Source organism: Monodelphis domestica, chromosome 5 (assembly GCF_027887165.1).
Source record: "Monodelphis domestica isolate mMonDom1 chromosome 5, mMonDom1.pri, whole genome shotgun sequence".
NCBI classification, from domain to species: Eukaryota; Metazoa; Chordata; class Mammalia; order Didelphimorphia; family Didelphidae; genus Monodelphis; species Monodelphis domestica.
The window spans coordinates 249359735-249376642 of NC_077231.1; the positions used below are offsets into that span (position 1 = coordinate 249359735).

Genomic DNA, 16908 nt, shown 5'->3' on the forward strand with positions numbered 1-16908 from the left:
GGTTTCAAAACTGGTCTAACTATGTCACTTCCTAGCTGTGGGACCCTGGGCAAGTCAATTAACCCTGAATGCCCAGTTTTTACTGCTTTTCTGCCTTAGAATTGATACTAAGGCATAAAGCAAGGGTTAAAAAAAATAGTCACACAGCCAGTGAATTGTGGAGCTGAGCTGGAAAAAAAAAAAAAAAACCACAGGCTTATACTACTACAACTTTAACTGACTCAGTGTAGTTATCTGTCATCAAATCATCATCATCATGCCAACCATAATGAATTCTAGCTCCTTCATTGTATAATATGTAAAAATTAAATGCAGCTTATTTTTCATCACAGATTTATCAGCTACAGCATATCCTCTTTGGTTTAACTTTAACATCAAGGGTTTTCAGGTCTTGCATTTGGCCAGAAAACTAGATTTCTGCACAAGGCATGAAGGTTACAATCTGATCTTTCAGCATCGGTGGTTGCTGCTGCCTTTCCACCTCTCCCCTTCTCTTCTCTCCTATCTTACAGTGGGCAAGCATGCCAAGGTGCCAAGATTATACTCAAGGGAAAAGCAGAAGGCAAATGTATCTCCATCAAGAGAGATCCCAGATCTCAACGTTGATGGCTGCTTTTAATTCTGGAGGGCATAAAGAGAGAAGAAGAATAGTACAATGTCTTGCTCAAAAGTCCATTTCAGCCTGGCAGTCCTCCTAGACAGCAAGAGGCAGCCCTGGGGTCACACTGCAGCCTCCATCCTAGCTGGGGGGCGGGGGAAGAGCGGGAAGCTGGCTCTAGCTCCATTTCCTGGGCTGTGCTGAGAGATGGCTGCTCTCCACTGACAATCAGATCATAAAACACAAACTTCCAACTCATTCCAGCTTACATTTAAACAACAGGACAGCTAGAATTGGACCACTGATGACCCTATCCATAATGTTCCACACACGCAAACTAAACCTCTGTCGTGTTGCCCTCTTGATGGTGAAAGTCAAAGGGGAAACAGAGAACAGAAGAGACAGGAAAGTAAAATATATTTTCATTAAGTTACAGAATAGATCTCAATTCTTATGCCTTTTCTTTATGGAGGGCACAGAGAGAAAATAATATTCTCTAATTCACAAAGTCGGAGTTTAGGTTTCTGAACAGACCTACCAGAAGCAAAATTAATTTCTCCTTTCTGTTACTCATATCAAAGAAGTAAAAGATAATACATCATATCTGCTCAATTTTATTTCCCAAATAAAGTCTAAAAAGTTCAAGAATGGGGCACTTGGGATCATTGAGCCTGGACTTGGGAAAACCTGTGTTCAAATATGGCCTCAGACAATTCCCAGTTGTGTGACCTTGGGCAAGACACTTAACCCCAACTGCCTAGCCCTTGCCACCCTTTTGTCTTAGAATTGAACCTAATAAGAAGGGCTTTATAAATGTTAAATTAAAAATTAAAAAAATTTCAATGACTTAAGTGTCTCAAAAATAAGAAATTATTAAATTTAGATTACTTAGCTCAAAAGAAATGAGGTATCACTATAGATACTTTACAAGTCTTAAAGCACTATATAAATGTCAGCACTATGCAAAAGGGGGAAGCTGATGGAGGAGTAGATAGACCATTGGGGCCTGGGATCAGGAAGATTTGAATTCAAATGGAGCATCAGACTTTTATTAGCTGGGTAAGGAACCCTACGCAAGTCACTTAACCGCTATTTGCCTCAGTTTCCTCATCTGTAAAATGAAGATAATAATATCACCTACCCTCAAGATTGTTGTGAAGTTCAAGTGAGATTGTAAAAAACTTAATACAGAGCCCAGCACATAGTAAGTGCTACAAAAATGTTAGCTGGTATTATGATTGTTATTATCGCCTAAAAAAAGCAAGCATACCCATTAAGCCATCAGAAACCAGAGTGTGGCAAGAATCATGGAGCCTTTTTCCTGCAAAGGCTTCACCTCATCTTGGGACCATAGTTTTAGAGTGGGAAGGGGCCTCAGAGATCACCTAATGCCTTATGATGCTCTGAGAATTTCTTTTAGGTTTTTTTTTCATCTTATCAATAATGTTCTTTATAACAAATTGCAAACAAAACAGGAAAAAATGGTCTAATGCATTCATTGTACCAATATTCCATGACCAATACCCCAAAAAAGTCACAGTGCTACTTGGAAAGTAAGCCAGGATTAAAATCTGTAACTCCTGACTTCTGAAGAGTACATGCTCCAATGCCTCAACAGAAGTCTTGGCAATGCCCCTGTAGGTACTCACCAGAGTCACAATGGCACACTCAGCAGTCAGCTGGGCGGCACTGAACAGCGTCCGAACAAACCGGTAAATCTGTTTTTGTTCTGGGTTGTGTTTGTCATAGTCTGGTGGCACTTCGGATTTCTGCAGAAGGAAATCATTTTCAGGTGACTCACCTTCAAGCCCAAAAAGCAGAGAAATAATGAAGATCTATCTCATAAAACAAGGTGGGGAAAGGGAAGATTACCGAAAGGGGGTGAAGATTTTCATCAAAAATATCTAAGAGCATCCTTCCATCTGTGTCCCTGAGGAAGAAAAAAAAATGTAGGATTTACCACCTCTAAGAACATGTGCAATTCAGAAAATAAATAATCAAAAATACACTTTGATTTGAAAGTATTTCAAAAAGAGATGGCACTGATGAAATATGAGGCTTGAAGAAATGCCATCAATTACCAATCAAAAGCCTCCTTTATTTCTATGCGACAGTGAAATCATTTTTATTTTAGAAATCCATGAGAGCAAATGCAAAGATTCCTACTTCATAAATTGTACTAAGTAGAAAACTTGAGCCTTTGGTTTTCTTGATGTGTGTAGAATGTTATTGGGATCTGTTTTTGAAGTTTTCTACTTGTGTATATGGATACATATAAATATGAGTATAGGGCGAGTATATATGTGGACACAAATCTATATCTTTACCTATGTACCCATACACACATAAGTAGGTATCTCTTCCATATTCTTTATTTGGAAAATCTGTATAAAAATTTTCAGCCATCCCTTTGTATCAGAGAAGTCTGATTTTTTTTCTTCTTCTTTTATGGGATATTTATAAGTAAAAGAAATTATACATATATCAAATTAAAATATAAAAATGTTGATATTACATACTACTATACATATATTTTATGTATTTCTGACTTTCTAAACTTTTTCAGTGTTGTCTGCTGCCTTTTGGGTGTTGTCTGCAGCTTCTTCAAAACTCCCCCAAAATTCTCATTTAATTTCTTATGCCAACCCGCAATATATCAAAACTGTGATGGGGAAAGTTGTAATGTAGAAGGGATACCTGTACACACACATAAATATATACATATATATAATGTATAAAAGACAGTACATGTGTGTATTTTCTCTTTGTACACACATCTGTATTATATGTGCACATATATGTAAATGTAGATATAAAATATATGAGCACATATGTATTGTGTGTGTGCATATGTATATATCCCAAGGAAGGAAACTCTTCTTGCAATCTTTCCACTTTAAAGAGAGTCCCAAGGTGCTCCTGAAAGGACACTGACTAGGGTATATGCTAAAACTATTGAGAAAATGTCATTGGTGGGAAAGAAATCATAGGCTACGAACAGCAAATGCCTCTGAGGGATTCATTTGTGATTTCCACATTCAATTTAGCTAGTGAAATCATTCAGATTTTAACCTTAGTCTGTTTTTATACCAAACAAGATTACATGCATAACATGCTTAAATTAACTGATGAAATAGTGCCTGGGTAACTTCTAAGATATTAAGCTTCTTATCAGCCCCCAAAACACAGATAGCAAAACCTCCCCCAGAATGCTTCCTAAAGCAGCTGTATTTTGCGATAAAGTTGTTTGCCCCACACCTTAACATTAGAAAAAGCTTTCCCTACTCAGCCAATCCCATTGCCTGTGTGTTAACTTTTATGATATTGTCTCCTCATTGAGCTAACTGTCCCCTGGAATAATATTTGATCTTGTTTTCATTGAACCCATCAATCTCTTAGGTGAGGCATGTCTGTAGAATCCTTTAAGTTAGCACTATGGAACTTCTATGTCCTATTCTTCCAAAATATTTTTGGTAAGAAAAACTAGAGAAGGTATTCATTCATTAGATTATAAATTCCTTGAGGTCAAATATTCTTTTGTTTCTGGCTTAGAGCTGTCCAGTGAGATTCTTTGCATATAATTCCTCACATGTAAGAGAACCTTAAACATTGTTAGTCAGTGGATGACAGAATCATAGACCTAGACCTGAGAAGAGGGCATCAGAGCTCATCTAATCCATCTAATCCAATTTCATTGATGAGGAAACTGTGGCCCAAAGCTGTTAAATGACTTTCCCAATATAGCACATTAGAGGTGAGATTTGGACCCAGGTCCTCTGATGTGAGAGACAATGTTCTTTCTATTCAAGGTTTTACACAATGTGTATATGTTTATGGGTAAACAGAAAATTTCCTCTCAATAAAATGTATGATTAAAGAATAAAGGAAGAAAGAGGATGGAGAAACATAATGTTCAGATGTAATACCTTATATTTAAAAAACAGGAATTCCTTAGGAATTCAATTTAATTAATCAAATAAGATATGTATAAAGCATTTTGCAAAACTTAAAACATTAATATAAATGCTATTATTATTAAGCATTTATTAAATGCCTAATAAATATAGATATTTGGCAGACCAGAAATAAGATTTAAAGTCCTGCTCCTCAAATGGGGAGTCCATCCAGTGACTTTTGGCCCAGGCATGGACCAGATCATCTTTCAAGTAGAGTCATCTACTACCATTTTGTTTTTGCCACTGCGAATCCAAGCAATTGCAAGCTTGATTTTAAAACATTTCAGATAAGTAGCAGTACCCCTGCAGCAGAACAAATAAAGAGCTGGTGCTCTCTGGAGCACCAACATATTTTTAAAAAACTTTTACCTGCCTTAGTATCCATTCTAAAATAGAAAGAATGGCAAGGTGTAGGCAATTAGGGTTAAATGGTTTGCCCAGGTAACACAGTTAGGAAGTATCTGAGGTCACATTTGAATACAGGTCCTCCCAATTCCAGGTCTGGCACTCTATCCACTGTTGCTACCTAGCTACCAACAGACTTCTTAACCAACTAATGACACCCTTAAATTTATTTTCTGGGTGACATCTGAGTGGCATAATCTAGCAGCTCAGCATTGATTTTTCTTGGGCAATTCAACAAAATCTTTTTCTTTTTTCTTTGAAAAGTGAAAACCTTCCAAAAGTATAAAATGGTCTGAGGTTCATAGAACTGAAAGATGGAAGAAGAAGGTCCCAAAAGAAATCTAGATGGAGCTTGAGAAGCTAGCTCAATGACTCTTATAGAAGGAAATGAACCTTTTCTGAAGCTCATATACCCTGAACTCAACTTGTCCCTTTCACCTCCCTTCATGGATGTATAGTCCACTTAAACAGCATTCTCTCTATCAAGCAAATAGACCTGTCACAAGCTCGAAGTTTTCATCTAGCATAATTTATCAAGCAGAAACTGGGTCAGAAAGAGAAGCCACCTCTTCCCCAACAGACCCATGGGTCACAATGCTCAGATTAATCACACATATTAATATAATCTTGCCTGTCTTCTCATTGATGTTTGCACCAGATGTTCACCATTATACTCATCTCATCAATAAATGCAAAGCACAGTACTTGGCGCATCGTTCTTGATAAATGCTTGTTGCCTTGCCTAACCACTGCCAAATGTAGCATGTTATTGCAAAGCTCAAAGAAAATGCTTGGAAACTTTGCTGCAAAGTCATTTTTGGAGCCAGGCACCTGATTGTGTCACCAATAATGCTGCACTGCCCTTGGAGATTTAAGTGGTAAATCTGGATAAGATTGGGAAAGTTGAGGAAGCTTTACAAAAATAAGCAGCAAGACAAGGTTTTGATTTTCATTTATGTTTTATTCTGTTAATGAGACAATACTAAGATGTCCTATATTTTGTGATTTTTTAAAATAACACATTTTCTAGTTCCATGTGGACTCATACATGGCTTGTGATTACAAAACAGAAACACTTCAATGCATGGAATATTCACTCAAAATCAATTTCCAAATTTGGTATCCCTCAGAATAAGCAGTTTTGGACTACATGTAAACTGTACTTAAAGTTACTTTAGACTCCTTATTTTCCTGTTAGTGCAAAATGCTTAGTGAAATTTTTTCATCAAGTTCCATAGTCTGAGGATTTTTAATTCTATCTAATGAGAATAATCAGAGGCATCTACTTTGAACTCTAAAGGACGGCAACCCTGCAAGACATCTGGCTGACTTCATGTTAGCATCTTGTTTTTTTCTTATTATATATGTGTATTCTATCCAGGCTGGAAGGACCTGCATGCATGCTGGGAGGGCAGAGGGAATCACCAAGCAAATTTAGACATCCTAAGAAAATGTAATTTAAAGGTAATAAGTTCTATAGTCTGCGTAAGGAAAAAGAACAAAAATGATTTTTAATATCTTGGAAAAGAAATGTGTTATTTATCTACATACCTGTTTTTGATGTGATAATATATTGCAAGTGCTACACTGTAAAGCAAAACACAAGAGTTAGTCTTTTATTTTTCAAAATCGAGGACTCAACAAAGAAAGAAACACCATCTAATACCATTCCCTCATTTGGAAATCAGATCCAGAAAATGTAGTTTGAAAATATAATGCCTCTCACTCTCCCTTGACCAGTGCCAATATTTACATCATCTTTTTCTGCAAAGCTAGAATTTGTCCCTCGGAGTTTATAAAGAAACCACTGTGTGTGCCAATTTTGTTGGACATTAGTAAGGTGTGGTGGAAAGTGCATGGAGTGGGAAGTCAGGGGCTTGTGTCAATACCAGTCTAGCTACTTAATATGAGACTGCAGACAAATCATGTCACCTCTCAACCTTAGTTTCTCCATTAGCAAAACAAAGGGACTAGACTAGATAATCCCTAAGGTTCTCTTCATCTATCAGTACTAGAAATGATAAAATGTGGGCACGTTGTATATTTAAAAGTCACTTCAAGTCCACAGCAGAACACTTTCAAGGGTTTCTTAATCTATTACCTACTGTCCTAAAACTTTTAATTGTATCACAATGGCTGAAAAAAGGTAAATTTATCCACAGTAGTTTGCTAGTTTTTTCCCTTAAAACAATCACTTTTTCTTACCAATTCCTTCATGTATCATCAGTTAGTTGGGGAAATGCTACTAAACATATAACTAGTATCTTGCCAGGAAATTTTCCAAAATGGTTAGGTAAGAAAATTTTGAGGATACTCTATCCAAGTCACCTGGGTTGGTTTGGTTTGGTTTTGAGCTCACAAGAAATAACACATTGGGTTTTTGCCAATGGCCCATTCAAACAAATATTCCAGCTTTGCCAGGATCATCAGAAAACATTCTATGAGTCATCATGGTAGTCACCCTTCAGGACATCAACCTTAGAAGTGTGGAATATGGCCTGAACTTTGTAATTTTTTTTTAATCAGCAAGTTTAGTGATCTCAGGTATACTGAGAATTCTAAATACCTCTAGTTTTTACCTAACTTTCCTCACAGGTTCCATTCCTGGGAATCATTTTTTAAAAGTCCCAATCAGCTAATGCTCAAAGAAAGGAGAGTTATAAAGCTTCTCAGAACAATAAGAAAATTAATATCCCATAGAAGCATTTTTGAAAGGGAATTCATAACCTCAGAGTTATAGAAATGGTACTAATGTCTTAGATGATATCATTCCAATATGACTAAAATCCTGAGATCAGGAGTCATGCATTATAATATGGGAAAGAAGAGAAGGAAAAGAAAGACAATAATTTCCTTACCCTTTTTAAGACTAGAAAGTCCCAAACCGAGGCAAATTTTTGTAATGAGTTAAGTTTAGTTTTAGAATCTTCCATTTCCCTGACACACTCTAGAGATCTCAGTTACCCACATGCTCCCTTGACTGCAGCACCCTCTTAGGCTGGTGGTGTTCTTATTCCTATTGTTCTTATTCTTAATCTAAACTCTTCTTCCAAAGCCACTAATTTCAGGCATTAGGAGAAAGATAACCTAAATGAACTCATGTGTCAATGATTGATAGTTCATTTGAATCTCTACCAAGTAAAATTCCAAACAGTAAAACAGGGAAATGAAAAATCCTCCAAATACTCTAAATTAATCAATTAAATGAAAAATTTTCCAAAAGAGCCAAAAAAAAAAACTCCAGCAATGTAGGGAATAGTATTTAGATCAAGGCATAAGCAGAGTGCCTCAGGTATGCCATTAAGGTCAGTTCCTCTAAAGTATTCTTTTCAGTCTATTGCCTTCTGCTTCTGGAACAGCTTAGTTCCTAAAAGTCCTGACGGCTTTTGCATCTGGCATGGATAGAGTGAGATTTGGAGATGGAAGTGGGGATGACAGCTATAGGGAAAGTCCCTTTGTAAATCAGGGGTTGCTTGGACATTACAGAATAGAAAAAAAGCAATCTGAAGCTGTGACCATCAAGTGTGTGTAACTTTCATGTCACACAAGAAGTTTATCAGATTTTGTGGTTTTTATTTCTATTTATTTACTTTTAAATCCTTAAATCTTTTAAATCATTTCTAAGACAAAAGAAAGGCAAGGGCTAAGCAACTGGAGTTAAGTGACTTGCCCAGGGTCATACAGTGAGGAAATGTCTGATGTCAGATTTGAACCTAAGTTCTTCTGACTCTAGGTCTAGTGCTTTGTCCACTGTGCTACCTAGCTGCCCTGGATTCCATGATTTTTAGACAATAGCCCTAATACAAATGATTCTGCGAGCAGCCATGGTAGGAGATAGGGATGTTTCTGTTTCATTCAGCATCTCTTCCTGTTTCCCATGATTAAAGGAAAATCAGGTGCTTCTGTATTTTGTGCTTTCCTTGAGCATCAGCCAGTGAGGTGAGAGGGCAGGGCTCTTCCCAGCTTCTCATTTCCCTTCTACAGACATTAACAACTTGGTCCAAAAACTATTTCAAGCAGCGATGTTCAAGCAGTAAATTATGAACCAAAGGTCTTTAAGTAGTTTGGGCAGGGCCACACACACAAAAAAAGGTGCAGCCAAGCTATCATGAATTCCTCTTTCCATGTGAATCTTGTGAATTCCTGTGAATCATAGGGAACAGGTTTATAATTAATGCCACTTACTGGGTCCACAATCACCAAAGGAATGAGGGAATATACTATATCTCCCTATTGGTGGAGTGGGGAATTCTATTTAAACCTCTATCCAAATCTTCTCCATCCAACTCAACACAATTCTGGGCACCCAAGAGGCATTCAAGACATGCCTGTTGATTGATTTAGCCTGCATTTTTACAGATATCTGTAATAGCAACTGGAATAGAGAATCTGGCTCAAAGAAAAGCAACATTTTTTCATTTAAGAATTTGAATGACTTAAAAAAAAGTTTTTAAATATACAAATACATATATATATATATTACATACATGTATTTATATTTATTATACACACAAACACACACTTTCCTAGAAGAATCATTGTGCCCTTCTAAGGGCTTAGATATTTTCCATAGATTTCATCTGTGAATGGTCTTGTATTTGTAAATTGGGGATGATGATAACTTATATTCCCTACTTCCTAGAGGTGTTATAAAGGTAGCATTTTGTCACCTTTCAGGTGCTATTCAAAGGCTCATCATTATTGATTACTTCAGTTTTGGCCATATCAGAAGGCTAGACCTAAAAGACCTTATAAAGTAAATTCTTTTATTAGTAGATTTGGAAACTGAGGCCCACTGAGGTTACAGGGCTCCAAGATGACAGAGGTAGGGTAGTAGATTGCCCCTTTTACTGCTTTCTCTACTACACTATGCTTGCCCTCTCACTACCTTCTTTAACTTTTAATATTCAACATCTTGAAACATCCTTGCATTTTTTGACGAAAAGGTGCTAGAAGTGTATTGTATTAGGATGGCCTAAAAAGAAAAAGTAGAGGGGAAGGGGGAAGGCTGTACAAGGATATGAGGATGCTAATTCTCTGGATCTCTAACAAAAATAAGAAACATTTTTTAAATTCCTTGTTTTTTACTTTAAAAATTTTTGTGCAATTATTTTCTATTTTGTTTTAATAATATCTTGTTGATGGTTGCTAAAAGCTTAGAATAAAAAGAAATGAAAGGGGGAAATGGAGAGGGAATAAAAAGAATGGAAAGGAAAAAGGAAGGAGAGAAATTGAGGGAGAGAAGAAAAGAAACCTGCAATAATCAATAAGTGTTGGCTACTTCATCCCCATGACCTCTGCTACTCTCCCACAAGCCATCTTGGCTACCTGTAAGTTGGATCACTACTGCTCTTTGTCATCCTTGAAGGGGAATTACACGGGAGCCACTAGAAATTGGATGGGGATACTGCCTGGATAAGGGGCTAATAGCACCTGCTTCCCCCTCTCTATTCTGTAAGTCCTCAAGTCTAATACATTTCAAAAGGATAACCACTTTTTCCAAGTTCTTGATCTGGTGATTCTCAACCATGTACACACACTTTTCTTTAAGTCATCATTAAGGCATACTGGCATATGAAGTTAAAGCATGGATGTCAATACCCACCATTTAATTGTATACTTGAGGTTTGGTTGACTGACTGTGCTATCATCTAGGAAAATAGTGGAACAGGAGCTGTACTTCCTTCCCATCTGTCCTGGAGGATGCTAGGAAAAAAACAGGCAACAAAATAACAACAATTATACACAGCTGAATACTCTGTAGAAACTCCACCCCCACCTTCACTGGAGATGATCACCCCTCCCCCCCAAAAGCAGCAATCTCAGCTGAAAGAAAGCTGAAAGAACAGGATTAAAGTTTCTATCTAACTAAGTAAAAAGCATTTGCTTTTCCTTGGGTTTTTAAAAAATTGAAACAAATTCTGCATCAAAAAAGAGAACAAAAAAAAAGCTACAGAGTAACACAAGTCCACTTGAATGGTGGGTAAATTAAGTCTTCTGTAATAACAATAATAGTAAAAATAGCTAGCATTTATATAGTGCTTAAAGCTTTGCAAAAACACTTTATATACATCATTTCACTTGATCCTTACAACAACCCTTTGAAGGCAGATACTTATTGATAATCTCATTTTACAGAGGGTGAAACAGGGGCACCAAGAAGCTAAGTATTTGGTCCAGTCACATAGCTAGTGTCTAAGGCAAGATTCAAAAGAATACAGTGCATTTCTCATTGCCACTGAACAGTTATAATTCAGAGTTCCTCAGGCAACTCCCTAGGATTTATCTACTGAGCCATAAATCAGAGCCAGCGTACAATCTTCTCCAATAGGAGGAATTCCCACACTGCGAGTTCCTTATTTAACAATAAGAAGAATCCATCCATATCCACCATGTCACTATTATAACAAGATTCCAGGGAATCAACTTTCCTATTCTTATGGGTTTACTTGGAATGTTGAGGCCTTTAACACATTAGGCTTTAATTAAAGATGTATGTTAAATTAGTATTTATGCTCTTGACTGATCTGCTCTTTAGAAATATATAAGATACAAAAATAAAGTTATTGATCCAAGGGATGAAAAGTTCTGGTCAAAAACTGTTTTAAAATATTAGCTGATACATCAGAAAACAGAAGAAATGAATAACTGTTCAGGTCTTGTACAAATTTAGTTGGTGCAAATATAGGCTTCTCTCCCCCCTGCTCCCATCTCCATTATGAGCCAAAATCCCAAATGAATTTCTCTTTAAGGAGTAAAAGGACCTGGACTTAAAAACAAGTTTTGTTACTCCTTATATGACTATAGAGAATCAGTGGGATCTCTCTGGGCTACAGGTTCCTCAACTAACTGAGGGGGTCAGATTAAATTATCTAAACCCTCTTATAGTTCTAGACTCTATAAAAACAAAATGATTCCATCTTGAGAAATAATTGCAACTATGTGTGTGTGTGTGTGTGTGTGTGTGTGTGTGTGTGTGTGTTTAGAGAAAGAGAGAGTTAGAGACTGAGACTATTATGGCACTCAAGCAGTTAAAGAAAAACTGTAATTTTTGGACAAGAAATGGGGAAGAAAGAGCAGGATTGGCCAAAAGAAGTGGTTGAGTCAAGAAGAATCAGGACCAAGGTGGTACAGGGGCTATTGTGATTGAGAGAGAACAAGCCATGGAGAAGACAGAGAAGTCAGGGGATCTTCAGGCTCTAAAAATGAAATTAAGCAGTAGGTGTTTGGGATGAAGTAGCCATCTCACTGGTCTACAGACTCAGTGACTGATGAAGGTTTTCTTCTCTTTGCCTCTTTTCCTCTCACAGAGGAGTATGTTCACCTATGTGCACCCATCCCTTGAATCTCTATTTCTTAAGAATTTGTCTACCTTTCTTTTTACCCTTTTTAAAGTATGATAAATCTGGTCACAACCAATGAATTGCTAAATAGTGTTCATTCTTGCTCAAACTCAGTAGAAAATGCCCTGCAGGAAAGAGTGACAGCTTTATTGCTACATTATTTTGACAGCACATATTCTCTTTGGCTGGAGTCTTAATGTATAGAAGTAACATTACTGATTGAGTTTTACAACTTCTCAAAACAAACTGAGAAACTCAAACCCAGGTCTTCCTAGGCAATTGAGTCAACAGATTAGCTGGCATTGGGACATGGGACAATAACCATTTCCTTTCCTTTTTCAAAGAAAAAGTGCTCCTACAGGGATATGGAGAAGAGGTTATAGTTAAAGTGTCTGGGAGGTCTAACGTTCTAATTCAACACAGAACCACCACCCACACCATCCCAACCCTACAACCTAATTCCAGCAAATAATTGATGGTTGGATGACAAATGGTAATGGAGAAGGATTCCTGTGAGTGTGCCATGAAGATGAAATGAAGAGGAAAAAAATGTGCTTAGAGAAATATGAAGTCCTATATTTTTGCAAGAAGCAATAATTTCTGCATTGTTTACATTACAAACTTGTTCCCCAACAACATATGTGTACGATAACAAACTACTTTGATAAATCCATTTTCCCTATATATTGTTTCTAGCCTTAAAGCTATGATGGAAGGATAAGGATTTTTTTTTCTTATCTTTCCATTTAAATACTCATTCTACCCATTTACTTCACTGCTGCTCTCTTGATCTTTACCAATTTTGTTGTCATTTTTTAAACCCTTACCTTTTATCTTAGAATCAATATTGTATTGATTTTAAGGCAGAATAGAAGTAAAGGCTAGGCAATTGGAGTTAAGTGACTTACCTAGGATGACAAGCTAGGAAGTGTCTAAAGTCAAATTTGAACCCAAATCTGATACTCTATCCACTGAGCCACCTATCTGCTCCAAATTCCTTTTTTACTAGGAGAATAATTATAGATTGTATCCTAGTTCTAACCAATATAAAATGTGAAAGGACTATGTGCAAAACAATATAGCAATCCACATTTATATGAAGTATCAAGCTCATTGGTGAAGTTTAAAACTGAGAAAGTTACTTCTGACAGGGCCCAGTAGGGGAGAAATAATTTAAGTTACAAGTAAGTGACATCTAATCTTAAACTAAGTGAATTTTTGACAACCTGCCTGGAAATTGGGATCAGTAGACACTAGCTGTACAATTCTGATTCTAAAGTGGATTTTTTTTAAAAATTAGATTCTTTAGACAGCAGTCAAATTTCCATTTGGTTCTGTATTTATGTTGACAGCTAAAGTATGTTCTTTAGCAGCTAATGAAATTATCCCAAAGGACGCCTGAAATCAGTGCCTGGCCTCTTCATACTCCAAAAAAAGTATGCAAAATCAATCTTGTTTGGTGAATTTAAAAGATATTTTAAGGCCTATATATAACCAGTTGATTCATTCATTACCCTAAAATTAAGATCATATTAAAATAATGTCTCATATCAAAAAATTATGGAACTTGTAAAGCTTTAAGGCCTTTGCTAGCTGAATAAGTAAATTCTTCTCTTGAAATCTGTCATTCATAAAATGGAATAATTAGGGAACCACAAGTCTGCAAACACATTTTTCATAGTTTGATTAGGAGGGTTGTATTACTGTATTACCAAAAAAAAAAACACTACAAAAGTCCTAAATATTATTTGTTACCAGAATAAGCAAACTCTTCTCTTAAAATCTATCCCCCATAAAATGGGATAATTGAGGGAACCACAAGTCCATAAAACCATCATTTTATATTTGTATTAGGGGGGTTGTATTATTGTATTACCAAAACACTACAATGTCCTAAATGCTAGTTGATATAATAATATAATGGCTTAAAGCTCACAAAGTATATATTGCATATATTATCTAATTTGGGATTCAAAATGGCCTTGTGAAGTAGATATTATTATCCTCATATTATCAAAGGAAATAGAGGCCAAGAGGTTAAGTGCCCTCTTAGTCATTAATTATAAGGCATTTAATGTTTAATGCAACTTGTCACACTAAGTAGTATTTTGGGTTTAGCACAATTTGTTCACTATCATAATTATGTGCTTTATACATCATCAAGTCCATTTCTCTGAAACACAAATAAAAGCACTAAGTTTTCAAGTAGAATTTTATCTTTGATCTTCCTGAACTCAAGCACTCTCTCCTCTAAAATATACTGCTACCCATGATAAAATAACCAAAGTCGGGAAATGTAAAAGGCAACATATGGTGGATGGAGAACCAGGATGGAGACAAGAGGTGTAAGGTTCAAATATGGTCTTCGACACTTCCCAGCTGTGCAACTCTGGGCAAGTCACTTAACTCTCATTACCTAGCCCTTACCCCTCTTCTGCCTTAGAACCAATGCACAGACAGAAGGTAAAGATTTTTTTTTTAAAGGCAGTGTTTGTCCTGGTGCCCATTACTACTTAAGCTCACACTTTTCTATGGCTGTTTAAGGAAGGAACAGAAGGAGAGGAGATCAAGTCCAAGTTACAACTTAAATGTCAACTTCTACTTGACATTTCCAGGTTGACAGAATTAAACTCTTAAAAGTCTCATTAGGAAAACCTAAATATGTACAAATGGTTCTCTCTATCTCTCTGCAAGTGCCTATGGAATTCACAATTTAGTGACTTTAAAAACGGCAAAAAATATATATATATATTCTTTTGAAGCTTCTGCAGGGAAGCTGTCAGTGAGGGTAGCAGATTGTAAGATCAGGAACTAAAGATACAGCTGAAAACTATTGAGTGAAAAAAAATCAACTTTTAAAAAGACACGTTCTGTTGTTGCTATTGTTTAGTTGTGTCTCACTCTAGGTGATCCTAGGGACCACAACTATCTGTGAGGTTTTCTGGGTAAAGATACTGGAATAGTTTAGAGTTTCCCTCTCCATTGAATCCTTTTGTTAATCAAGAGGTTAAGTGGCTTGTCCAGCTAGGAAATGTTTGAAGCTGGATTTGAATTCTGGTCTTCCTGACTCCAGAACCAGTGCTCTGAAGCACTCAGACACATCTGTTTCTCAAAACAGAGTATACTAAAATACTAATTACCAATACTTATATATGTATATAATTTTTATATTTATAAATTTTATTTTATAAGTATACATTATAATATATAAATTAGTCATTAATATTTTCTCAGAAAGGATATGTATATATTTTCATGTTTAAAAACTGTTCATTAGTTCTAGAATTTTGTAAAAGGAAAAGAGAATCACTATTGCAGTTTTGCCAACAATGGAACAAAATTGACAGTAACTGACTTCTGTTTCCTCTTAAGACACATTCTCCTCAAGAGCAGAGTGTGGACAACACTCTAGGAGAAAGGATAACTGCCTCCCCCACCATTTCCATTCATCAACCTCATTTTTCCCCCTTTACAGGCTATAGAACTACTGCCATTAATTAAGTGAAATCAGTGTCACAGAGCAGACAAGCTGCACAAAGGACCTGAATGTTTCAGAGGCAAAAGAAAAAAAAGGGGGGAAAAGAAACCTTCAACATGGGAAAGTTGCCCAGCTGTTGGAGTTCCTCCATGCTGTTAGTATGGGTCTCCCAGTCTAATACTGATTCACAGAAGTCCTAGAAGTGCCAGCTACTACTGCCAAGTGACTTAACTTAACTCTAAAAGTCTTCAAATTATTTCATACTTGAAGTTTCTTAATCATTAATTATATAGCTTTTGATTTTTAATGCAATTCATGACATTAAGTAGCATTTAGGGTTTTTAGTAATTTGTTTAATGTCCGGATTTATCTATAATAACTTCCATTTAGCTGAAATCCAAGGAACTGAAAATTTCCAATAACTAGAATTCTTGATTCAGGGGGTTGGGGGGAAATGAAGGGAAAGTGTAGAGAAATAAATTCTCCCACAGTCTGCTTTTAAGTAAAAGATACAAACGGCAAGCAAATAGATTGATTACCAGAACTTTAAAAACCACGTAAAAAAACAGCACTTTACAAGGCCTCACTGTCATAATTTTAGTCAAATCTACACCAACCAAATTTACAATCTTGCCCAATGATAACTAATGTTTATAGTGATGACCTGCATTCTGAAATCAGCACAAAAAAAAATGTAAAAAAATATTGTATCACTCCTAGGATATTTTTTTTAAGTTGTCTATTCACCTGTTATAAGTAAAATAGTTGAAGATATAAATTATAGTAGATATAAAAGTGGGTGAGTAAATTTGTGACCGCAGAAAATTTGCTTCACTACAGTGTCTTGGTTTTAAATCAAATATAAGGTGGTGGCCAGGGAAATATTCCCAATTATGAATATACCCAAGTCAAGTGGGTTTTATAGAGATTTTTAATTAATAATACAATGAGGAATTAAAGAAAAGAGAGAAAGAGAGAAAAAGGAAATAAGTATGAAGGGCCTTAAGCCAACATGGCCTAGACCTGAGTCTTAAGAGAGAGAGATCAAGTCAGTCAGTCTTTTATCACTCACCACAAGATCTGTCTAAGCAAGGATTCTAGTGTCAGAGTCTCCTCAGAGAGAGTTCC

The 16908-nt window shown here is 36.2% G+C and overlaps 1 protein-coding gene across 10 annotated transcripts in view; it reads right to left on the bottom strand.

Moving 5' to 3' along the window:
* CCNY (cyclin Y) overlaps window positions 1–16908 on the bottom strand; it is a 306063-nt gene that overhangs the window by 37158 nt on the left and 251997 nt on the right. For all 10 annotated transcript variants that reach the window (XR_008912391.1, XM_007504712.3, XM_001365891.4 and 7 more), the window contains 4 exons: window positions 10565–10665; window positions 6511–6546; window positions 2471–2528; window positions 2248–2367 (listed from right to left, as the gene is read on the bottom strand). Coding sequence is in view for 9 of the 10 variants with exons in the window: in XM_007504712.3 (XP_007504774.1) it covers window positions 2248–2367; window positions 2471–2528; window positions 6511–6546; window positions 10565–10665 (315 nt within the window). In the remaining variant the exon portion in view is untranslated. The remainder of the gene's footprint in view (window positions 1–2247; window positions 2368–2470; window positions 2529–6510; window positions 6547–10564; window positions 10666–16908) is intronic.